This window comes from Ochotona curzoniae, unplaced genomic scaffold, assembly GCF_017591425.1.
Source record: "Ochotona curzoniae isolate NIBS_2020 unplaced genomic scaffold, NIBS_Ocur_1.0 contig_430, whole genome shotgun sequence".
Taxonomy (NCBI): Eukaryota; Metazoa; Chordata; class Mammalia; order Lagomorpha; family Ochotonidae; genus Ochotona; species Ochotona curzoniae.
This window is the reverse complement of record NW_024466219.1, coordinates 13,289,733-13,314,115: the sequence shown is the minus strand read 5'-3', so window position 1 is coordinate 13,314,115 and position 24,383 is coordinate 13,289,733. Positions and strand designations below refer to the sequence as shown.

Below are 24,383 nucleotides of genomic sequence, written 5' to 3'. Positions count from 1 at the left end.
CCTTTCAAACAAACATTTTAAAAAGGAAGGAACAAGAATGTGATTGGAAAATGCCCCTCCCCCTTGTTTTCCATAACAAATAAGGAGTGTCTGTATTGTTATGGACGCAGAAGCCGGCAGGGAGTCAAGGAGTAAATACCTGATGGGCCAAAGGAGCTTTGGTTACAAACACCGGGTGGGGAGGAGAAAGGGAAGATTGCCGGGGGACACAGCTTAGAAGCCCGAGGTTGGAGTCATTTTGTTGCTATTTCCCTAAACATCTAAGGGATAGACTCCTAACTACACTCGCTTTCTTGGCTTATTTTTGGGGTCAGTTTTAGAGGCACCTCTGACTTTCTACTCACCCATCCCCCACAGCAAACGTCACCTCCACCTCTGATCACTGAAGTGTACACACACAGGCCCCTCCTGCCCCACTGTGGCTCATTCAGCGTCCCATCACTCCTTCACCGAATGAAGTTCTCTTTTCCCAGCGCAAGTGACCTGTGAGAGCTGCTTGTTTAGCTAGAGAAAGGAAGGAACGTGTCTCCTAATAGCTGGGTGACACCAAGACCAGAAGGAAGTGGGTTCAAGGGTTTAATTTTTCATACCATCATTGACTCCCCATCAGGGTGTTGGTAGTTGGGATTTTTCCTCCCAGAGGTTGATGTGCCTGACCATGAGACCACCCAGCTGAGAGAGCTTCACCACCAGCCTCACACAACTCACTTCATACCCCATACGCCTCCCGAATATCTTCTGGTCCATCTGCCCTTCCAGGAGGTGGCCCAGCAGGGTGAAGCTGGTGCAGTACTGAGGTGTCCCCAAGGGGTTATATCCCAGCTCCACCTGCCCCTGCTCCAGGGCGTTCGCCCCGTCCACAATGGAGCCCGTCAGCACCTGCACCCTGCTCAGGTTTGCTGGGTGGTTCAATATCACAGTCAGGTGGTTCTCCACGCTCACGTTGTAGGTCCAGAAGAATGACTCGTCCAGAGTGTAGGCCTCCCAGGGGAAGTGGACGGTGAACACCTTCATATTGGTGTAGACAGCTGCAGGTGGGTTGTTGGGCCTGTCGGGAGGGCTATGTTTGGGAACCGCTTCATTGCCAGTAGTGGGGTGGTATACCCTGTGGTAGAAGAGGAAGGGCTGGCTGAGGATGGGGTCATCCTGGCCGAGGAGGGAGCGGAAGTGAGAGATCATCCTGTCTAGTGGTTTCTCTTTGTGGAAGAGCAGCAGAAAGTGGGCCAAGAGTGGGAGGTCCCTGCTGCGGAAGAGCTTGCCCAGGAAGCCCATGTTGGAGAACTCCAGCAGCGCCCAAGGATAGAACTTCAAGGCAGTCACCTTGGAGTGAATGTGCGTGATGAAGTTGGGAGCACAGAAGACGTTGTCTCCCAATAACAGGAAGTAGCTGGAGAGGTTCTTGGCAAAACTCATGAGGAAGGCATGGGCCACATTCTGCTTGGAGTATTCCTGCCCACCGTAGTCCCAGTCCTGCTTATCCACGGCCGGGTAGACTTCCTCTGGGGCGTGGATCACCAGCAGCTGCCCTGCCAGGATTTGGGGACTGAAGAGTCTTGATATGTGCGCCACGGTGTCCCTGAGCCCAGCGAGGTCTGGGTAGGCTAAGTGTATTAACACCGTGAGCCGCTTCCGCTCAGCTTTGGAGACAGAGTGAAACAGGCTGAAGAGCGTGTAGAGGAGGTTCTTCTGGTCCTGCTGGGACGCTGTGGACAACCCCACTGTCAGCCATGCTGAGGAGGAGCAAGACCGGGTCAGTCAGTGAGCCCCGGGGTGAGGGGGGACCGTGGTGGGGTGCCACCTGGGACCTCCCCACTTTCCCTTGCCCTCTTCCTCTCTCCCCCTCTTGTGTTTGTTTTCTGCCCCAATCCTTTCCTTCCTTTCTTTCTCTCTCCCTCATCTTATTTTTTCTCTGTTCTCTTCTTTCTTTGCTTTAAATTACAGCATGGTTCTTAGCCACATCAGCCTCACTCATAAGCTTGTGAGACTCTAAGAATGGCTGAACCTGCATTCAAACAGTGGCCACCGCAGACCTGGCAGACACATCACAGCTGGCAATGGACTGAGCCGGGTGGTACCAAGGCCTACGGATCTCAGTGCCCAGCAATCAATAGCTAGTGTTGCAATCCTCATAGCCTTCTTGTCTACACCTGGCTCTTCCCCAAGCCCTCCTCTGCCAAAAGTACATTAGGAAAAGATCTTCTCTTGGGAGCTGGGGCCCAGGGTTCTGATCCCAGTTCTGCCATTGCTGGTGTGCTAGTGTGATTCTTAGGAAGTCCTCTGCCCCGGGACTTGAACCCACAGAATCCACAGAAAGAACCCAGGGAGCTGGCCTATGTAACCCTTCTAAGACACTGCTTTCCTCTTTGCTTGTTAATAAAAGATTTATTTATTTATTTCTCTGTTTATTTGAAAGGCAACATTTCAGAGAAAGAGAGGTTAAGATTTCCCATCCTCTGGTTCACTCCCCAAAATGGCCACCATGGCTAGGGTTAAGGTTAGGTCAAAGCCATGAGCCAGGAACTCCACCCAGGTCTCCCAGAGGGATAGAAGGAAACCAAGTACTTCAACTATCTTTTCCAGCTTTCTCAGGTACATTAGCAGAGAGATAACCCAGAAGTGGAGCAGCTGGGACTCAAACTGGCACCCCTATGGATGCTGGCTTCCCAGACAGTGGCTTAATTTGCTGTGTCACTACACGTGCCCCTGGTAATTTTTAATTCAGAAATCCCACCTTCCTCTGACAACACCTGAGCCTCCTCCTCCAGGACTCTGCCTTCTTGCCCTCCCCTGCCATAGCTATGCACTAATCTATTCTTTTTAATTTCTCTATCACAACACACATGTAGACAACCACTATCCTTTTCTTTATGATACTCGATTTCTTCCCCCTTTCCATTTAAACACCGTAAAGATGATAAGCCTCGCTTCCCTCCCCCCATCCCAAGGATGCCCAGCACAACCACAAACACAAACATTGCCCTCACTGAAGGAGGTCAGCAGCCAGCGCGAGCAGGCCCTACGCACTCAGGACAGCACAGCAATGTCTCGTGCTGCACCGGTAGCACAGAATCCCACCTTTCCCCTCCTGCATCCTCTCTTCCCTAAGATGACAATGACTGGAGCAGGGGAAGAAAATTCCTTCCAGATGCAAATCCTCCTGGGCACTGTCAGTCTTACCCTCTTACTCCTACCACCTATCCCCATTTCCCAGCGTTGGCACTCACTCTTTCTTCTGCGCTGGATTTTTTCCGTGTATTTCAGGGTGATTGTCTCCCAGTCTTCTAGTGGCTTCAGGCTCTTGCTCATGCCATAACTGCCCCCCTGGGATAGGGACAGGGAAAACATGTCCCCTTTCCCAAGAAGAGGAGGGTTTGCACCCCAGTGGCTTCCCACAGCTTTTCCAGGCACATGGCAGGTGGAGGGAGTCGCAGTGTCTGGAAGCAAGTCCAGCTTGCATTCAGGATGCTGGCCGGGTAGCCTGGGATACCCAGGGCTTCAGCAGGCAGGCCTGGCTCCTCCCCATCACCTTAACACACACCTGCAAGTCCAGCAGCTTCCCTGTGACTAATAGGTTCCCTCTGAAGCTTCCTGCTCTCAGACGGGAAGCTTCCAAAAGGAAGCTGCTCTCAAGAAACTGCTGGTCCTTGCTACTTTCCCTTCCCCCACCCCCAGTCCCCAAATGAGAGTGAGGGTTGCTACTTCGCCTTCAATCAGCATGATGATTTTATCATCTTCGATTTCTCTGGGGATTTCCAAAATGATGAAGAGCCACAGGAGCGCAATGGCCATGCAGGTTAAGATGCAACGCCTGATGGAATACCGCATGGTGACTTCTCAGGCTGCGACACCTACAGCAAGAAAGCAATGTAGACTTCTGGGGATGCCACACCTGAACCTTTCCTATGTGTTCTGCAAGGGTTCACCTCCATTATGTCACCCCAGTGTCACCTCCATGCCACCCTTAGTCATCCTCACATGGTACCCCACATGTCAACCCCCACGTATCACCTCCACATCATCCCCTGTTACCCCACGACACTTGCACACATCACCCCTGGTCACGCTTACATGTCAGTCCATCACTCCCACATGTCACTCACCCCCACTTGCCCCCAGGTGTCACTGTCATGTCACCCACGCCACCTTGGCATCATCACCCCTGACTTTTCCCAACATGCCCCTAGGGAACTAAAGAGAAGGCAACTCACACCCCTTGACCTTGGATCAGATCTCCCCACATTCCCCCTACTCAAATGAAGGCCAGCCAGGTGTCTCAGTGACATTCCATTTTACCTGGAAAAACAGGTGATCCTGGTTCCTCCACCTCCTTTTCCAACAAAAATTGAACTATCAGAGCAGATGCGCTGGAGTGCTGCCGTGAGCTGGTTTCTGTTTGCAATAATGCCTGTGTCCTCCTTCAATCTTTCATCTTCACAGACCTTCACTGGGACGTGATTCTGCCAGCTGTGTGTGAAGGTGAGTTATTGTTGGGGTTTGGGGAGGATGTATTTCCTGCTTGCAGGTAAATAGAGGAGGCGCTTCACTCCATCTGCTCACCAGCCTCCTGATTCTCTCCCTGCATATTTCCAGTCCCCTAAGTGGTTCTGACACCAACCTCTACACAAAAGTAGCTGATTTTTCTAGACTGTGTCTTGATTGCACAGACCCCTCAGAGGGGCGAGAGAGAGGGATAGCGAGCGAGAAGGTGATCAGGCAGCACAATGAAGACTCCCCAGGCATCTGCTCTTGACCTAATCCCCTCTGTGATGTGTCTCCTGTGTGCTGCCCGCCTGCTCCCCTCTCAACAGAGGTGCACAGGCATAGGACTGACACGTGACATGTGCATACCTCCTGAGAATGAGCCATTTGTGTTCCCCCTGAAGTCCAGTGCCAGTACTGTGTTCTAGTTTTTACTGCTTTATTTGACAGGCTGAGGTGGGATGGGGAGAAGTTCATAGGTTCATTTCCCAGATGCTCATGGTAGCCAGAGGCTGGACCAGGCTGAAGCTAGGAATCAGAAACTCCTTTCGGGTCACCCACATGAGTGGCAGAACCCAAGCACTTGAGCCGTCTTCTGCTGCCTCTTAGGAGCATTAGCAGGAAGCAGGGTCAGAAGTGGAGCTGGGGTGCTGTCCTGGGCACTTTGCTATGGGATGCTGAGCTGTAATGTCCACTGCCACCATGGCCTTTACCTCCTGCTTGAGAGGGCCATCTTCCTGTATTCCTAACATATCACTCCCTCTGCCCATCCCCACACATACACATTTTAATTTTTGCATTTTCAAACAGGTACACAGTACTCCAAGAATGTTTCTGTATTTTGCCATATTATTCCAGTTTCTCTGGAGGATTTAGAGAACATAAGTAAATAAATAAATATTAAAAAGCCTAGGGCCCGGTACAGTTGCCTAGTAGCTAAAGTCCTCGCCTTACATGCCCCGGAATCCTATATGGGCACCAGTTTTAATCCCAGCAGCCCCACTTCCCAGTCAACTCCCTGCTTGTGGCCTGGGAAAGCAGTCAAGCACGGCCCAAAGCCTTGGGACCCCACACCTGTGTGGGAGACCTGGAAGAAGTTCCTGGCTCCTGGCTTTGGATTGGCACAGTACCGGCTGTTGTGGTTACTTGGGGCGTGAATCAACTGACAGATCTTCCTCTCTCTCCTCCTCTCTGTATATCTGACTTTGCAATAAAAATAAAACAAATCTTAAAAAAAAAAGTCTGACTACAAGTGTTCTCTGTTGGTCTACACACTGTTTTTGAAGTTTGCCGAAACATTGAAAGATGAAGAGTGCTTGCCTAAAAGCCTACTAGCTGGCTTCTCTGGAGCAGCTGGAAGTAGCTGCCCTCCCTGTGTGAGCCGGGATGATCCCTGCAGGGCTGCAGCACCCTTGACGGACTGCACTCCACCTCCCAGGCCCTGGGTAACCCCTGATTCAAGTCATGTCTAGGGAGACTTGGAGACTGTTGGCCAGCTCTTGTTCTCGTGCTGGGCATCTGTTTGGCACAGGATACCCAAAAGCTGGGAATAGCGTGAGCCCTACGGCTGGACAGCTATGGGGATTGAGGTGGGGGAAAGTCAACAGAAGGAAGGGGAGTGAATAATCAAGGGTCCAAGTGCAGGAGTAAGAGATACTGATTTCTTGTATGATGTAGATTGTCCTGGGGACTCAGGAGGACAAGAGAGAATGGGAGGTGTTCAAGCCTAGCTGAAAAAGCTCATGGAAAATGGAATTAAAGATTAATCAGAAAACTTAATATACATCTGCTGGCCACAACAGTCAAGGCTGGGTCCAGCCAAAGCTGGGGCTAGGGAGCTTCATCTGGGTCTCCCACGTGGGTGGCAGGAGCCCAAGCACTTGGACTTTCACTGTCCTTTCTGGCAGGTACTTAAGCAGGGAGCTGGACTGGAAGCTGAGCAGCCAGGACTCACACCAAACTCCGGCTGACATAATGTTCAAACCCACACTTAAAAAAAAATATATATGTGTTTCCATGAAGACTCCAGAATGAATCAGGGTTCCCCAGAGAAGCAGAGGGGAGAGGATGAACATTTGACCAGCATCGACCTTCTGCAAGGCTGAGCTGAGCTGCCCATAGCTGAGAAGTGAGGGTTCCACCAGCTGCCCTCACCCTGCCCACACAGACACACACACACACCCGGCTGTTCTCGGTCCACAATCAGAGGGTTGGAGGGAGGTTTTCCTGCAGAGCGCCTGTCTGCCTCCTTGGGTTGCAAGTAGCTGGCGTCTGCCTCTCTCCCTTTGTGTCCGCGCGTACCTTCTTGGAAGCTGCTCAAAGAGCAGGAGAAAGTACATTGAGGCAGTACTTGTTCACTATTACAGGTTACAAACCTCCCTCAGGGGGTCTCCAGCAGGGAGACCTCTGCAGAAGGTGAGGAATGTACCACAGGAGGGTTTGTGCTGTTGCTGTGGATGCTACAGTTCTGGAGAGGGAGGGCCACTTGTGGGGGGCCTATGGCCTTTAGGGGAGCAGTCAGGTTGCTGTTTGCAGAAGCAGGTGGCCACTATGACTACCCTAGTCCCTGCTCTGCTATCAGCAATGCGACTGTGGCTAAGGCGTTTCAGGTGTTTGAAAGTGGAGATCCAGAGAGGAAGACAGAGACACAGCTCTCTCTTCCACTGGTTCACTACCCAGATACCTGCAACAGCCAAGGTTGGCCAGCTGAAACTCAATCTAGTCTGCCTTGATGGTGACAGAGACTCAATCAGACCCAGGTGTGCCGAGATGGGAGGTGGGTGTCCCAAATGGTGTCCTGGTCACTGCACCTGCTGCCCTTGGCCTAGTCTTCATTCCTGCATCTGAAAAGTGGTGGCAATGGTTACAAGCTCCCAAGTTTAACAGACTGAATTACTCCTGCCTACCATTTCTCCTTGTTCCCATCCAGCCCCTTCCCACCAGGGAAGGGGGAGGAGGGAGTTAGAACTGGACAGTAAGGGATCAGCCCCGGGGGCTAGATACAGCTTCATTTGGTTGTAATAGCTTCCAGTGGGGTGGGCCAGGTGCTCTGGGCCCCCCTGAGTGACTGGAGGCTAGCCTGCATCATCCTGCTGGAAGGCTTTCATCCCACATGCAGGGAATTCCAAACATTCCAGCTGGCCAAGGCCACAGCGCTGAGAAGGCTGAGCTGAGAGGGCCCCTGAGGTCCATATGCTGGTGGTGGCCAGGCTGGCTGCAGCTGCGGGAGCGCAGGAAGCTGGGTTTCCCACGCAGCCGGTCCGGCGGCGTCTCCGGACCCACTCAGGAGTCCTGGGCTGCTGAAGTGGCCCAACTGGAACGGGTGGAAACGTGCCTTGAAGGCCTAGCGTGGGCAGGGCGGGTCAGACTGCACCGTGGGAACCTGCCGCCTGCCTGCTCAGGACCCAGGGTAGGGCCTGGCCCCTTGGGGGCTCACACCCAGACACACCTGAGCCTGGGGCTCAGGGTGCAGTTACCCCAGATCTCAGCAGGCCTGAGTCAGCTAAAAAGGGATTCCAAGACTGGAGAGGAAGAGGAGATGGGGGAGGAGGGAAGGGAGATAAGAGGGAATGAGGGAAAGGAGATGAGAAGGCTGGGGAGATGAGGGGAGGCAGAGGGAGGTGGGGGGTCCCCAGAGAGGCCACAAACTTGCGGTCCATGGACAGAAGCTCTGAGTTGACACCATCACTGATGGCACTGGACCCCAGGGCAGTTCTCAGGGCGGGGTGAGCTGTCAGCGAGAGATCTGAGGAAGGGAGCAGTGCAGCTTACGGGACAGTATAGGAGGGCAGGACAGCTGGGGACGGCAGGTCTGTCCAGCCGAGGGGACACCCTTGTAAGGCTCCTCGTCCCCTTCAAGTAGGTGCGGGCCTTTCTCCCACTCCCGGGTGCAGGCGCAGGCGAAGGACTGGGCAGGGACACAGGAGCAGAAAGTTCGACACCAAACACGGTGCATGACAGCGGACACCCAAAGAAACCCGGCAGGCATGTGCGGGTTGCCACATGGGCCACCTGACTCCGCACGTTCCAGGGCCGGGACCGAGGAACTCAGGTCGGTGCCGCACACGTGCGCTACGTGCCGCGCGGCTGCCGCTCCCTCCCAAGCGCGGGGGGCCGCCCCCTGCAGCGCAGGCCGGGATCGGGGTGGCGGGGGACACCGGAGCGCGCTCCCCAAGGAGCGCCCCTCGCCCCCCGCGGGGTCCGAAGGCGCAGGCCGGCTGGGGACTCAGCGTGCTGGCGGCGATCCCGCCCTCGGCAGGGTCGGAGCCATCCACAGCTTCAGGGGTCGGGGCCCGCGCGGGGGAAGGGGTGCGTCCCGGCGGAAGGAGTGGGTTCCTGGAGACGTGGCACTCGCAGCGGCCTCGAATGCCCTGCGGCCGCCAGGGCCGCGCGGCCTGCGCCTCCTCGGCAGCCCGGCCGAGGCCGCGCACGCAGCCCTTCGGGAGGCCGGCGCCAGCCCCCTTCCAGCCCGGGGTGGCCCGGGTCCGGCCCGCGGGGCGTCCGGCCGGCCCCGGACCAGACAATGCGGCCCGCGCCCCGCCCCCGGGGACTGATGCGGCCGCGCCGTGGCCAATGAGCGCCCGCGGCTGGGCTCTTTAAAAAAAGAAGCGCCGGCTGCCCGTGCGGCTGTCAGCTGGCACGGATCCCTCCGCGCATGTAAACACGCATCACAGAGGGCACGGCGGCGCCGGGGGAGGGGCGCGGCGGCGCCCCCGGGCAGCGGGGCCGGGCTGGCGGCGGGCCCGCGGGCGCCCCTGGACCGAGCCCGGCCGGCACCGCGCCCCCGGAGTCGTCCTCACAAAGTTGTGCTCGCCTGGCTCGTGGGAAGCGAGCGTGAGGCAGGGAGGCGGCTGCGGCCCAGAGCCACCGCGGAGTCTTCCTCACGCTGGACCCTGACACGCGTCCACACAACTGGGCGGCGGCAGGAGGACGGGGTTGCGATCCCTCGGGTCCTCGCGTCTCCCCCGGCTCCCGTGCGGCTGGGGGTGGGACCCAGGACCGCTGCCAGCAGCTCCTTCGGGGGCCGAGTCTCGCTGGGAAGAGTCTGTGGGAGATGGGGGACCCCAGGTCCCCTTGTCCCTTTTCTAGAGAGAGGCCCTCGGGACGCACGCCTTCCTCCGGGGGACCTCGTCCCCTGGCGGCCCCAGTGAAGTCCTGGGGAGGCGGGGCAGCAGCGTCTGCTTTCTGGACACAGGGCCCATGTCCGTGTGAAGTTGTGTTTTGAGGTCTTGCGCGCCGCCCTCCCACTCCCCTAGGCGCTCACGCAGGGCCGGCCCACTCGGGCGCGTGGAGCCAGGCCCCCTCACGTGCCGTCCCCGTGGGCTGCGGGACGTGGCCGGCTTTGTGTAGCCACTTCCGAAGCCAAGTTCCGTTGCCGGAGTGCCCTCCCCTTGTGGGCCACGCTCCCCGCCTGTGGGCCGGACACCTGTGTCCTCCTCGGGCCTGCCACCCGAGCCATGGGGGGCTGCGAGGCCGCCGTCCGGGCGCGGCCGAGGGGCTGGCGGGGGCCGCTTCCCCAACACCCACCCCCACGGGGGTCCCCTAGGCTTTCTAGTCCCGCGCACGGCTGCCAGCTGCTCCCTCGGGCCGCGGGCGCCTTGGCAGGGTGGACACGGGCGCGATCCTTCACGCAGAACGCGCAGAGAGTGGCGGCCGGCGGTGCGGGCGCTACAAGTGGCTCCCAAGGCCCCCCACGCAGGGGAGCCCGCCCCGCGCTGCTCCGCGAGTGGACACTCGTGTCGTGTCCTCGCCACCTCCGTCTGCCCCAGCTGCTCTCGGGGGCGGGAACTCGCACGCCGGGGGCCGGGCCACGCTCGCCCGCCACCAGGACCCTGGGGACCCCGGCCGCGCCCCAGCCTGAGCCCGGGGTGGGGGCGGGGAGGGACTCCTTTTCCTCGCCGTGGCGGCGGAGGCGCACGGCGTAGGGTGGCGGCGGACGTCGTCGTTGGAGGAGGAGGAGGAGGAGAAGAAGGAAGGCAGGCTGGTAGCTCCGGTGCAGCCGCTGCCGGGCTGAGTCGCACTCGCAGATCGAGCCGCGTCCGTAGCTGCCATCGGCCCCCGGCGCCGCTCGCAGTCCGGTCCCATCGGAGAAGCGCCTGATGATGGAGGCGGCCGCCGCGCTGTGCCCCGGCCCGCGGCCCGCGCTGCCCGTCGGGGGCCCCGGCCCGCTTGGCGAGTTCCTGCCTCCCCCCGAGTGTCCAGTCTTCGAGCCCAGTTGGGAAGAGTTTGCTGACCCCTTCGCCTTCATCCACAAGATCCGGCCCATCGCTGAGCAGACGGGGATCTGCAAGGTGCGGCCGCCGCCGGTGAGTTGTCGGAAGAGAACCCGACCGGGCCGGCGCGGCCCGGGTTCGGGAGGCGGCCTCGCCGCCGAGTGCGGCTCCGCGGGGTGCTGCTCGGGCGTCCGGGGGGCTGCTCGGGGGGCGCCGGGAGGGCCGCGGGCTGGCAGGCGGACGGGGGTGCGGGGTCCCCGGGGGGGACGTCCCCTGCTCGAGCGCGGGGAGGCGGCAGCGGCGGGTTCCTCCCATAGCTCGGCCGAGGCGCGGCGCTGGAAGGGCCGGGGCGGCGGGGGCGGCGCAAGCCTGGGGTGTTGGGGGGCCCGGGGGTGGCGGACTCGGAGTTGGAGGCGACGAGGAAAGTTTTCAATATGGCGGCTGGAGCCCCTAGTCCTTTGTGTGGCGGCGGCGGCGGCGGCCCGGAGCGGCCCTCACCTGGGCGCCCCACCCTCCACACCAGGGCACCCCTTGGTTTCGGCTCCCGTGTTCCAGACTGCTCCCCACCCCGCACCCCCAGCCCCGGGAGCCGGGGTCAGCAGGGGGCGAGCGGCGCCACCGGGGGCGCCGGGGAGCCGCGGTGTCCTGCTGCTGTGGGGTGTCCGTGTCCGGGGGTCCTGGGGGGACTGTGACCTGCGCTCCTCTGCGGCCCGGGTTTCGGGGGGCCGGTGAGCGCGGGACTTGGCTGCGGTGGGGGGACAGGAAGGGAGCGATGCTGTGTTTGGGGGGCTTGGGGTGGGGGTCACTCCGGTGCTCCCGGCCCCGGCGATCGCGTGGTTGTAGCCGTCGTGCGACCCCTGGCCCTGCTCCTCGTGGGGCGGCCGAGGCCAAGTTGGTCCGAGCGGCCGTTGGCCGGGCCCGGGCGGTTGGGAACGGGGTTTAACCGCCGCTCTCGCGGGCGGCCCCTCCCCCTCCCCCTTGTCGCCCCCGCGGTGTGACCTTGGCGTCCGCGGGTGGGGATGTGGGCCTCTTGGGGCCTGGGGCCCCTCACCCCTGTGTGGAAGTGCTGACCCCCCACTTTTTACAATTTTTTCTTGGACAAGTTTGTAAAGGGAGCTGAAGAAAGCCTTGTGGAGCAAGTGTGGGCCCCGCGTGGGTGCAAGGCCGTGGGGAAGAGGGCCCCACTCGGCGGGGCGGCCGACACGACAGGCTCACCCTCACCATAACCTGGGTAGGCCCCGAGAAGTTGGAGGCGGCGCCGTGGTGGGCGTCTGCACGCGCAGCTGATGTGGGTACGGGGGCGACGGACAGCGCGCGTCCGCGTCAGGGGGTTCTTAGGCCGCCGTGGGCCACTTGAGGAAGTTGCTGGCAACCCAGGTGTGTGAAGCGTCAGGTTCCTGGAGTTGTCCTCCATGTTGGTATTGTGGGATACTAGGGCTGGGGTCCGTCCTCCTTTATTCTGCAGCTTTGCTGCCTGGCTCCCCATGGGATGTGGGTCCCACAAAAGGTCGGACTGCGAGGCTCTGTTGGGTCCTCCTTGTCGGAGCCCCCTTGACCGTGGGGGTGGCAGGAGGGATACCCGTGTTATCTTCCCCCACTGAGTGGCAGGCAGATGTGGTGGCCACCATTTTGCCTTGTGAGTGCTCCCTGGCACGGCCGAGGCTGGGCTACCCAGCCACCCGCGGCTTAGGGGCAGTCGGGGAGCCCTCCTTTGTGCCGAGGGGCTGGGCTCCTTTGTTTAGCAAACTCCCACGCCGAGTGGGGAGAGTTTGTGGGCGTATGTTGCTGGTGGAGCCACAAAAAGGGGGCTCTTTCCAGAAGTTGCAGTTTCTAAAGAGGGTCTTGCTGGAACAAAGGCTTATGGAGACGGAAACACTCTTTGTTTTAGAAACTGTTTGGGAAAGCTGTGAACAAGTGGTTTCATGTAATAGAAAGATTGTAAAGAGGATGCCTTCAAGGGTCTTAAAGTGTTTTCTGTGGGTGTAGCTTTCTATAATACCCATGTTTATGACTTATGTTCCTTGGGTTTTGGGAACACAGGTGACTAAGGGGAGCTGGGGCTGTTGGTATTCTGCTTGAGGTAAGGGAGAGATGATAAGGGGCCTGTTTGCTTTTGTGCTACTTGTTGTCTTCAGTGGTGCTTAGCATGGCTTCCATATCTGGCTACTTTCTCTGGCAGGGTCCAAAGCTACCTGTCTTTGCTTTCCTATTTTCCGTAGTGACGCAGAGGGACTCAATTTTGTGAAACAGTTTCTTGGTTTATAAGGTGAATGTGATAAAAGACACTCAAATTCTGAGTTTATAAGAAAAGCCAATCTTTGTTTCATTTTACCAAGTATGTAGCATAAACAGGTTTAACAGTTAACCTGGTTTTGTTAGTTTTAAAATGCAAATTTAGAAAGTATTTTAGGGAGTGACATCTTGATTAGTCTGTCCCATACATTGGTTTACTTAAGTGCCTGTAGGGACTGGATTTGAACCAGGCCAAAGTTAGGAGTCAGAAAGGCAAGTTCTCTCTGGAGCGTGGCAGGGACCCAGCTGCATGAGCCATGGTCTGCTGGGTCTCGGCACACTGACAGGAAGCTGGATCTGAAGCAGAGGAACTGAGCACTGGGATGTGGGATATGGCATCGGAAGCAACATCTTAATCCTTAGGCCAATTACCTCCAAAATGTACATTTTGTCTTTGATAGATTCGTGTTTAAGGAAAAGTGACATTTTCTGTATTACTTGATAGTATTCAAAGATGATTCAAGTTAGAGATGTAGCTGTTAGGTTAAAAATTAGTTGACTGCTTTAAGTACTGTTTTTGATCTCCCAAATTGGACAGAAATGTATTTTTTAATAACTCACTTTCTCACTGTTAAGCATCTAACATTTGGCCATAGATAGGCAGATTCCACACATTTCTTACTTGGCAGTATCCAAAAGTCAAGAGATTTAAATCAAGCCCCAGATGGCAGACACTTTTTTTTTTTTTTTTGAGCTTTAACTTCCTGTGGTCGTCAGTTTGGTCCCTTATGTAGAGCCAGAATGTAAAATGGCCTTATTTGAAAGCAGTCAGCATCTTTGAGGTGGCCCCGTGGTCCCGGCTGGGTGAGAGCTGGGAGGAACCTGCTCCTCCTGTCTGGGAGGAGTTTGAGGCTGTGCGGCCAACATCCTATCCTTCCCTCCCAGTGGGTGTGATCGGCCTTGGCCTAGTCCTCTCAGTGGCAGCTTCGTTGGTATTGCGGGATCTCTGCATATGGTTATTTGGCCACTTGGCTTGCTGTTAACATTTGGAGAAAAGGTCCATCACTAGAAACACTGTAGTGAGGAAGAACTCAAATACTTTGTAAAGATGAAGCCTTCATTGTGGTTACAAGTCATCTCTAACAGGCAGGGCAGTGGTTTTTAGTATTTTCACAATGGTGCAGCCAGCTTCACAGTATCAATTTTAGGAAGTTTTCATCTTCCCCCAAAGAAACCGTGTATACATTTGCAACGACTTTGTAATACAAAGTTAGGACTTTTCTGTTCTGGAGTTGAAAATTTGTAGGGAGTGCGCACACACAGTGCTTGCTTTTTACAAAGTAGAAACAGAGTTTCTTGGTCTAGAAGGATTTAGCTATGTTCTGCTTTTCCAGGGGTAAATTAGACCCTAGAGGAGGAGCAGCCAGCCACCTAGGTGTAACTCTTGATGAAATAAAAGGATTTAGAGTGGAATGTGAATGACTTTGCAAATATGAGCCAGTCCCCACCCCCCACTGGAAAGAGTCCCCTTCCCTGATTGTAATCATTGGTTTTAAACATGTTGTTACAACTTTTCAAAGAACATGCATACAAAATTGCCTTTGAAAAGTGTTAATAATTTAATAAGTTAACACTGTAAAGGAGTTTTGAATTCTTTTGAGACACCAGTAAAGATAAACTAATTAACCTTTTCAATCTTTTTTTTTAAAAATTTTTAAAATTGTTTTTATTGGAAAGACAGATATACACAGAGGAGGAGAGACAGAGAGAAAGATCTTCCATCCGATGGTTCACTCCCCAAGTGAGCGCAACGGCCGGAGCTGAGCCAGTCTGAAGCCAGGTCTCCCACATGGGTGCAGGGTCCCAAAGCTTTGGGCCATTCTTGACTGCTTTCCCAGGCCACAAGCAGGGAGCTGGATGGGAAGTGGAGCTGCCGGGTTTAGAACAGCCATATGGGATCCTGGGGCCACTAGGCCACGGCACCAGGTCTAACCCTTTCAATCTTTTTCTCTAAGACACTGTTTATGATCTGTTGGTCTAAAGTTGACGACAGTATTTCTGGTTGATAAATGATTAACTGGTTTTTAAATTTGTTTTCTTATTTGTTTGTTTATCCTAAGAATCATTTGTTTGAAAGGTACAGTAGCAGTCATGCACTGGTTCACTCCCCTAGTCATTGCTGAAGCCAGGCAGATTAGCAGCAAGTTGGATCGAAAGTGGTTTTCAGTTAGGACTTAAAACAATCTGCACCTCAGCCCCAACTAAAGTCCAGGATGTTTTAAGATGTTTGGATATAGGTGCGGGCCGGGGGGGTTGGGGCTAAAGCAGCTCCCTGCAGTGTGGCGGTTGTGGGGGGTGCCTCAGCCAGGCCTGACCCAATGCTGGGGCCTTTTGGCAGTGACCAAGTCCTAGGCCTTCTCCAGGCCCGAGAGGTTTCTTCCTTCAGGACAGAGGTAGAGAGAGAAGGATAGACCGAGAAGGGAGAGATCTTCCATTTGTTGGTTCACTCTCCAAATCGTTGTAAGCAGAGACAACATAGTAGGATGCCCCTGAAAGATGGGACAGCCGGAAGAACTCCAGTGCCTCACTCAAAAATAATGGAAGAAGGTTGAATTCTGCTGCAAGCCAATTTGTCCACCCAGCATTAAGGCTATGGACATAACAAAACATGGACAGCTGGCAAGGATGGGAAGTGGTAGCTAGTGCCATGAAGTAAACACAATCTCAGAACAGTTCAGACTACTGAAGAAGCACCCTTGGACCACCCATCTCCCCACCAAAGTCCCTGGGACAGTTGGGGGGCCGACTCTGCACCCTGGTGCTGATATGACCCAGTACCACGGTGCAGTGCAGCACCTTCCCCGTGCTCACAGAAGGGAGGGCAGAGTTTCTCATTCGCCCTTTCCCCATCTCTTCCCATCCTGCATGGGTCTGTAATCTCCTCACCTAGCTGAGAAACGTTTAAAAATAAATATAAATTTGTGAAAAAAAAAGAAAAAGATGTTTGGATATAGGAATGAGCCAGGAGGCAGCTCAACAGGCTAATTCTCTGTCTTGCAATGTGGGCATTCCATATGGGTGCTGGTTTTATCTGCTTCACTTCCCATCCAGCTCCCTGCTTATGGACTGGGAAAGCATGGAGAATGGCCCAGGTGCTTGGGGGAACCCACAGCCATGTGGGAGACCCAGAAGTTCCTGGTTTTGGATCAGCTCAGCCCTGTAGGGGCCAGCTGGGGAGTAAACCATCTGATGGAAGACCTCCCTATCTCTCCTGTAGCTTTAATTAAAAAAATTTTTTAAAGGGAAAAAAAGTAAAAGGAGTTCATTGTAAAGTTTGTTTTTTTTTTTTAAATTTTAGCAGGGTTTCTCTACCATAATAAGATCTTTCTGTAGACATTTGTGACCTCATTGTTATTTTAATTGGACCAATTTAGTTTGGCTCTCGCCCCCCAGATGAAATGCTAATCGGGTTGCTGCCATCTACTGTGTCTCTTACCAAAAGCTGGAAAAAACCCCTAACCTAAGGAAACCTCGCCTTTGTGCTCAGTCCTTTCAGCTTGTTTTGTGGTGGGTTGGGGGGTGTTTTCTTTCCTAGGGGGTTAGGTACTCTGTAGACTGCTGGCCACCTGCCTGCTTGAGTTGCCAGGAATCCCTCCCAGCCTCTATAGGAAAAATTCTGAGTTAGCTGGAGGCAGTGAATGATGGGAACTGGGGAGATGACGTTGCTGAAATTCCCTCTTGGGCCCCACTGGGGGACTCGGCAGAGGTCAGGGACAGCACGGCTTAGTAGGAAACCAGTGGTTGAGTTGTGAGAAAGTCGCTGTGGACTGCCTGTGCAGCCCAAGAAGAGGGTTACAAAAGTACTCACTAGAAGGTTCTGGAAGGGTTCCTAGGTTCTTACTACCATGTTCTAGAAGGGCTCCCTAGGTTCTAACTACTGTGTTCTAGAAGGGGTTCCTAAGTACTTAATACCATGTTCCAGCATGGGATTAAAGGGAAGAGGAGGGCCTTTGCATACCACGAGAGCTCTTACAGATGTTTCTTTCTCTACCTTTAACTATTAGAGAAAACTAAGTTTGTTTTGTGTTTTACAACCAGTTTATAAACCAGACTGATAGAGCAAAGGGTTTTTCCTTTTTATTTTTTAAAGATTTATTATTATTGGAAAGTCAGATATACAGAGAGGATGAGGCGCAGAAAAATCTTCCATTTGCTGGATCAATCCCCAAGTGGCTACAATGGCTGGTGCTGAGTGACCTAAAGCCAGGAGCCAGGAGCCTCTTCTGGGTCTCTCATGTGGGTGCAGGGTCCCAAGGCCTTGGGCTATCCTCAACTGTTTTCCCAGGCCATAAGCAGAAAGTGAAATGGGAAGTGGAGCAGCTGGGATTAGAACTGGTATCTATACAGGATCATGGTGTGTTCAAGGCGAGGACTTTAGCTGCTAGCTGGGACCTTCAAGGGGACTTTTTACAGGGAGGACAGAAGCAGTTGTTGCTTTTAGGGTGTTAGAAGTAGCTTGGGCCCGGCGGTGTGGACTAGCGGCTAAAGTCCTCGTCTTGAACGCTCCAGGATCCTATATGGGCGCCAGTTCTAATCCCAGCAGCTCTGCTTCCTATCCAGCTCCCTGCTTGTGGCCCAAAGCCTTGGGACCCTGCACCCATGTGGGAGACCCAGAAGAGGTTCCTAGTTCCCGGCTTCGGATCGGCGCAGCACCAGCCGTTGCGTTCACTTGGGGAGTGAATCATCGGAAGGAAGATCTTTCTCTCTGTCTCTCCTCTTTGTATATCTGACTTTGTGATAAAAATAAATAAATCTTAAAAAAAACAAAGGAATAGTGTCTAAAAAAAAAAGTGGCTTAAAGTTATGAATATGATTCTGTCTTTGGACAAGGTTTGTGAGCCAGTGTGTGCCCTCCCAGCTGCTGGAGGGGATCTGATGCTGAGCAGGGCTGCTGTCCAGGTTCATTAATTGATGGATTTCAGAGAGCCTAAATCCCAAAGCTTTATCTGCTCACTGGTAAGAGTCTGGGAGGAGAGTTAACTAGAGCTGTTGGAGAATGCTTATCCCTTGCTTTCTTCTTCAGTGAAATAATATTTTAAAATGTATTCATTTTTATTGGAAAGGCAGATCAGATTTACAGAGGACAGATAGCGAAGAAGATCCCCTATCTACTGGTTTACTTCCCACATGGCCGGAACTGAGCTAATACTAAGCCAACAGCTTCTTCTGGGTCTCCGAAATAGGTGCAGGGTCCCAAGGCCTTAGGCCATCCTCTACTACTTTCCCAGGACACAAGCAGGGAGCTGGATGGGAAGTGGAGCTGCCAGGAGACAAAACAGAGCCCATATGGCATCACAGAGGATTTAGACATTGAATCATCATGCTGGGCCCATGAAGGAGTTTTTGTTTTAAAGGTTTATTCATTTTTATTTCAAAGTTAGATATACAGAGAGGAGAGACAGAGGAATATCTTCTGTCTGTGGATATACAGAGAAGAGGAGAGGCAGAAAGGAAGATCTTCTGACAGTTGATTCACCCCCCAAGTGGAAGAAATAGCCAGAGCTGTGCCAGTCCAAAGCCAGGAGTCTGGAGCTTCTTCCAGGTCTCCCACAGGGGTGCGGGGTCCCAAGGCTTTGGGATGCCCTCCCAGGCCACAAACAGGGAGCTGGATGGGAAGCAGGACCTCCGGGATTAGCGCCAATATGGTATCCCGGTGCATGCAAGCCAAGGACCTTAGCTGCTAGGTTACCACTCCGGCACCCAGAGTTATTTACTTTTATTGGAAAGGCTGACTCACATAGAGGAGGAGAGACAAAAGATCTTCCATTCACTGGTTACTCGCCAACTGTCCGCAACAGCTGGAGCTGAGCCAACCCAAAGTCAAGAGCCAGGAGCTTCGGGGCACCCACATGGATAGGTGCAGAGTCCAAAGGCTTTGGGCCATCCTCTACTACCGTCCCATGCCACAGGCAGGGAGCTGGGTGGAAGTGGAACAGCCGGGTTATGAAGCAGTGCCCATTTGGGATTCTAGGGTTTGAACGGGAAAATCAGCCAGTGGAGCCATTTTGCCAGGCCCGTGTGTTTATCTTTGAGCTGCTATCCTTGGGAGGATTGTTTGTTAAAGTGCCCATAAAATGGGGATAACACTGGCCCTTTGCTGAATGAGAGACCAGAAGAGGGAAGTTGATTTGACTGTGGTCGCTTGACTTGTGAATGAGACAGGATTCAAAACTAGATGATGTAAACCTAGGCAGTACAGTCCCTAGTTAGGTGTTCAAGCACTTTCTTTTTTTTTTTTTCATTTTTAAAAAATTTATTTATTTTTATTGGAAAGTTGGATATACAGAGAGGAGGAGAGACAGATAGGAAGGTTTGACCATTGATTCACTCCCCCAGCGGCTGCAACAGCTGAAGCTGAGTCAATCCGAAGCCAGGAGTTTCTTCTGGGTCTCCCACGCGGGTGCAGGATTCCAAGGGTTTGGGCCATTCTTGACTGCTTTCCCAGGCCACAAGCAAGGAGCTGGGTGGGAAGCAAGGCTGCTGGGATTAGAACCAGCAACCGACCATATTGCATCCTGGCAGGTTCAAGGCAAGGACTTTAACCACCATGCTATCGTGCCAGGCCCTCAAGCACTTTCTTGAACTGTAGTCCCGCTCACACGACCACAGGAGCAATACAGAGGTCATGATACATCTACTTGTAAGTGTTCCTTCCTGGTAGAATGCCTTTTTTTTTTTTTTTTCTGAAAAACTCAGCATAGGGCCCGGCGCAGTGGCGCAAGTGGTTAAGTCCTTGCCTTGCACGCCCGGGATCCCATATGGGCGCCGGTTCTAATCCCGGCAGCCCCGCTTCCCTTCCAGCTCCCTGCCTGTGGCCCCGGAAAGCAGTCGAGGACGGCCCAAGGCTTTGGGACCCTGCACCCGTGTGGGAGACCCGGAAGAGGCTCCTGGCTTCGGATCGGCATAGTATCGGCCCGTTGCGCTCACTTGGGGAGTGAATCATCGGACGGAAGATCTTCCTCTCTGTCTCTCCTCTCTGTATATCCGCCTTTCCAATAAAAAAAAAAAAAAAAAAAAAAAAAACTCAGCATAAAGCCACATTTCTGTCACTTGGTTGTTGCTGCTAAGGTAGAAGCATGGACTGGCTTGGGAAGCTGAGCCTGTGAGCAGTGCAGTGAGTCCTGGATGTCCTGCCCTCCAGTCTCCCAGCGAGGCGGTGGAGATGAGTGGTTATAGCTGACTGCAGGCTCTTTGTACTTCATGATTATTCTTCAAATAAAATTTTTGTTGCAATATAACAATAAGTTTAAAGAAATTAAGCTAACATCTTTGGATATAAACACCCCATTTATAAACCACCTTTCATGGAGCTTGCTTCTGTGTTAGTGCTATTTTTTCTCTCGGAAATAAGAGATCTAGCATTTTTTTTCCTAAGATTTATTTATTTTGGTCCCAGTGTGATGGTTCAACTAAATTCTTACCTTGCTAGCACAGGGATCCCATATGAGTGCAGGTTTGTGTCCTGAGTACGCCACTTCCTATTTAGCTCCCCGCTTATGGCCCGCAATGAGCCTTGTGACTGTACCCCTGTGGGGACCTAGAGGAAGCTCCTGGCTCCTGTTGGCTTTGGATCAGCTCCAGCCATTGTGGACAGTTGGGGAGTGAACCAACGAATGTTTGATCCTCTTCTCTGTCTTTCCTTCTCTGTAAATCTTCCATTCAAGTGAAAATAACTTTTTAAAGATTTCTTTATTTTTATAGGAAAGGCAGATTTACAGAGAGAAGGAGAGAAAGCAAGATACTTTTCCTTCAGCTGCCTCACTCCCCAAGTGACTGTAATGGCCAGAGCAGAGCTGATCCAGAGCCAGGAGCCAGGCACTTCCTTCGCTGGTTCAGGGTCCCAAAGCTTTGGCCCATCCTTTGTTGCTGTCCCAGATACAAGCCAGGCAGCTGGAAGGGAAGTGGAGCAGCCGGGACATGTACCGGTGCCTAGAATTGGATTCCTGTACATACAAGATGATGACTTCAGCCACTAGGCTATTGTGCTGGGCCCGAGAATAAATATTTTCTAAAATTTAAAAGATTTATTTATTTTTATTGCAAATACAGATATACAGAGTAGGAGAGACAGAGAGGAAAATCTTCTTTCTGTTGATTTACTTCCCAAGTGGCCGCAATGGCCGGTGCTGTGCCGATCTGAAGCCAGGAGCCAGGAGCCTCTTCCAGGTCTCACACATGGGTGCAGGGTTCCAAAGCTTTGGGCCATCCTCGACTGCTTTCCCAGGCCACAAGCAGTGAGCTAGATGGGAAGTGGGGCTGCTGGGATCAGAACTGGCGTCCATAAGGGATCCTGATGCATGCAAGGCAAGGACTTTAGCTGCTAGGCTACTGCGTATTGCCCCAAAAATTTTTGAAAAAAATTTTTTTTATTTGAAAATCAAATATATGGAGAGGAAGATGTTCTGTCTGCTGAGTCATTCCCCAAATGACTGCAACAGCTGGAGCTGAGCTGATCAGAAGCTCGGAGCTTCTTCCAGGTCTCTCATGGAGGTTCAGGGTCAGAGTCCTAAGGCATTGAGCTGTCCTCAACTGCTTTCCCAGGCCACAAGTAGGGAACTGGATGGGAAACGAGGCCACTGGGACACAAGTTGGCGCCCAAATGGGATCCTTGCATGTGCAAGGCGAGGTCGTTAGGTGCTAGGTTACTGCTGTGGGCCCAATATTTCTTAAAATTTATTTATTTATTTGAAAGAGTTACAATGATAGAGGAAGATACAGAGAAGGATCTTTCATTGGCTGGTTCTCTCCCCAGATTGCTGCAGCCCAGGGTTGTAGAAGTGGTCTACTTGGAGTATGTAGGGACCCAAGCACTTGGGTCATCACCCACTGCTTTCCCAGGCACAGCGGTAGGCAGCTGTGGTCCAAGTGGAGCAGCAGGATCTTGCAGCAGCACCCATGTGGGATGCTGGCACTGCAGGCATTGGCCACTGCCCCCACTCAGAGTATATTAGTCTGTTCATGGTGCTATTGGGGGATTTACAATTAGGATTTGTTTTCTGGGTGCTGCAGGCTGGGAAGGCCAAGGTGATATGACAGGTTTCATGTGTGCTGAGAGCTGGTCTCTGCTCCCAACTTGGTGCTTGGCACACTCCTTACGTACTGGAAGAACAAATGGGTCTGAAATAATTCCCTGGGCCCTTGTAGAAGGGTCCTAATCCCATTAGTCACTCCTGATCACTTCACATTGGTGATTGAGTTTCAACAGAAATATAGGGAGGAGCACAAACATCAAACTCCCGCAGTCAGACTTGCAGTGTGTTGAATAGACTGCCAGGACGACTTGTGATGGGAATCACAAGTGAATAGCAGAAGAATTAAGTAGCTGATTAATGTTTCCATCTAATGAAACATAAATTTTACTATTAAAAAAATAACTGCAGGTGCATTTTTAGGTGGACTATCCGCATGATTTTGCAATCTTCTGTGGCTTCTGATGTCCTCTCATTACCAACTCTTCCAAGACCCCAATTTTGAATCTCTTGAAAAATAACCAATTCGTAAAAAAAAAAAAAATAGAGTACCAATTTGTAAGGCTTTAAAGTGTGTTTACATGTCAAGAGGTTTAAAGTTAGGGCGTGGGATGTTTAACTTTCCCTTCCCCAGGAGCCCAGGTTAGGGTTGGGTGGTGGTTAGGGATAGCCGAAGGGACAAGAGTTCAACCTGTTTTCCAAACTCTTTTTTTTTTTTTTAAAGACTTTTTTTTTATTTTTATTATGAAGTCAGATATACAGAGAGGAGGAAAGACAGAGAAGATGATCTTCCTCCAATGATTCACTCCCTGAGTGACTGCAATGGCTAGTGCTGAGCTGGTCTGAAGCCAGGAGCCAGGAGCCTCTTCTGGGTCTCCCACACAGTGCAGGGTCCCAAGGCTTTGGGCCGTCCTCAACTGCTTTCCTAGACCACAAGCAGGGGGCTGGATGGGAAGCAGGTCGGTTGGGATTAGAAGCGGCGCCCATATGGGATCCTGGTGTGTTCAGGGTGAGGACTTGAGCCACCGTGCCGTACACTTGATCTGCTTTTAATAAAAAAAGAATCTTCTAGAAAATTGCACAAATGATGCTATTTTTAGTATCTCCTTAGTGACAGGAGTTGAGGGAAGACTGGATTGACCCAAGTACACCTTTTCTAGCAGTGCTGGAAGCCAGGCACTTGCCGTTAGTGCAGGAAGCATCGCTGCAGGGGATTCATTTTAGGCTTGAATGGGTGATGATCTATAAGGCATAAGGTTAGAGCAGCTTCGGTCTGTGGGCCCAGGTCTCCAAGATGCTCTTACGGTGGGTACCAGAGAACTTCACATCATTTATATATTTAATTAATTAATTTATTTAATTTATTTGGAAAATGAGATATACAGAGAGGAGTAGAGACAGAGAGGAAGATCTGTCTGTTGATTCACTCCCCAAGTGGCCACAGTGTTCCTAGCTGAGCCAATCTGAAGCCCGGAGCTTGGAGCTTTTTCCAGGTCTCCTGCACGAGTGCAGGTTCCCAAAGCTTTGGGAAGTAGAGCAGGGTGGACATGAACCAGAACCCATTTGGGACACCAGTGCCCAAAATGGATATCATTGCTTGGAGCAAAAGGATTAGCCTGTTGAACCATTGTCCCACCCCCGCTCCCAATAGTCAGTTCTTTATAAGTGTTCTCTTTTGCCTTTATTTTATTTTTTTTCCTTCCTTCCTTCCTTTCATTCCCTCCCTTCCTTCCTTCCTTCCTTCCTTCCTTCCTTCCTTCCTTCTTTCCTTCCTTCCTTCCAAAAGTTTGGTCACCAAAGTTACTTCCTTGGCAAACTTTGAACAGTACTTTGACTTCATACCTTTCACAATTTAATTGGAAATTAAGTTGGCTTAATTGGAGCTATTAGTTGATAGCCTTTGTTAAACTGTCTGGCACTCCTGTAAAGCTGATTTCAATTCTGAATGGAAACTTTGAACCCATTTCTACACTCATGCAGCTTGTGTGATTCCCGAGTTACAGTCCGAGGGCCTGTGGCCTGAGGCATGGCGACATGCTTCCCTGGGCCCTGGCTGAGCCACGTGGTGTTGTGCCTAGCATGGTAGATCTGGAGAGCAATGGAATCTTTTTTGTTTGTTTGTTTGTTTGTTTAAGATTTATTTATTGAAAAGGCAGATATACAGAGAGGAAGATTTTCTGACCATTGATTCACTCCCTAAGTAGCCGCAATGGCTGGAGGTGAGCCAATCCAAAGCCAGGAGCCAGAAGCCAGGAGCTTCTTCCAGGTCTCCCACACTGGTGCAAAGCTTTGCGCCATCCTTGACTGATTTCCCAGGCAACAAGCAGGGAGCTGGATGGGAAATGCAGCCACTGGGTTTGGAACCAGCGCCCATATGGGATCCTGGGGCCTGTTCAAGGAGAGGTGTTTAACCACTACCCTATCGTGCCCG

The 24,383-nt window shown here is 52.8% G+C and overlaps 2 protein-coding genes across 4 annotated transcripts in view; one reads left to right on the top strand and one right to left on the bottom strand.

Annotated features, from left to right (window-relative positions):
- Positions 1-596: 596 nt before the first annotated feature.
- Positions 597-9,680, bottom strand: LOC121160101 (alpha-1,3-mannosyl-glycoprotein 4-beta-N-acetylglucosaminyltransferase-like protein MGAT4E). Its single transcript, XM_040985787.1, has 4 exons — positions 9,589-9,680; positions 8,555-9,072; positions 8,128-8,224; positions 597-1,744 (listed from the first exon to the last, which is right to left on the bottom strand). The coding sequence occupies exons 1-4, from the start codon at positions 9,678-9,680 to the stop codon at positions 607-609; spliced, it is 1,845 nt and encodes a 614-aa protein (XP_040841721.1). The 3' UTR covers positions 597-606.
- Positions 9,681-10,433: 753 nt separating this feature from the next.
- Positions 10,434-24,383, top strand: part of KDM5B (lysine demethylase 5B) — a 57,502-nt gene continuing 43,552 nt past the window's right edge. For all 3 annotated transcript variants that reach the window (XM_040985454.1, XM_040985452.1, XM_040985453.1), the window contains exon 1: positions 10,434-10,784. In XM_040985454.1, coding sequence (XP_040841388.1) covers positions 10,578-10,784 — 207 coding nt within the window. In that variant the 5' untranslated portion in view covers positions 10,434-10,577. The remainder of the gene's footprint in view (positions 10,785-24,383) is intronic.

What these genes read in the sequence shown, in the direction of transcription:
- LOC121160101 (XM_040985787.1), bottom strand. Translation starts at nt 9,680, where the DNA reads ATGGGCCCTGTGTCCAGAAAGCAGACGCTGCTGCCCCGCCTCCCCAGG. An exon ending in GAGGTCCCCCGGAGGAAGGC is followed by an intron (nt 9,073 to 9,588) that starts GTGCGTCCCGAG and finishes CTTTTTTTAAAG; the next exon opens with AGCCCAGCCGCGGGCGCTCA. An exon ending in CTTCTGTCCATGGACCGCAA is followed by an intron (nt 1,745 to 8,127) that starts GTTTGTGGCCTC and finishes ACTGACCCGGTC; the next exon opens with TTGCTCCTCCTCAGCATGGC.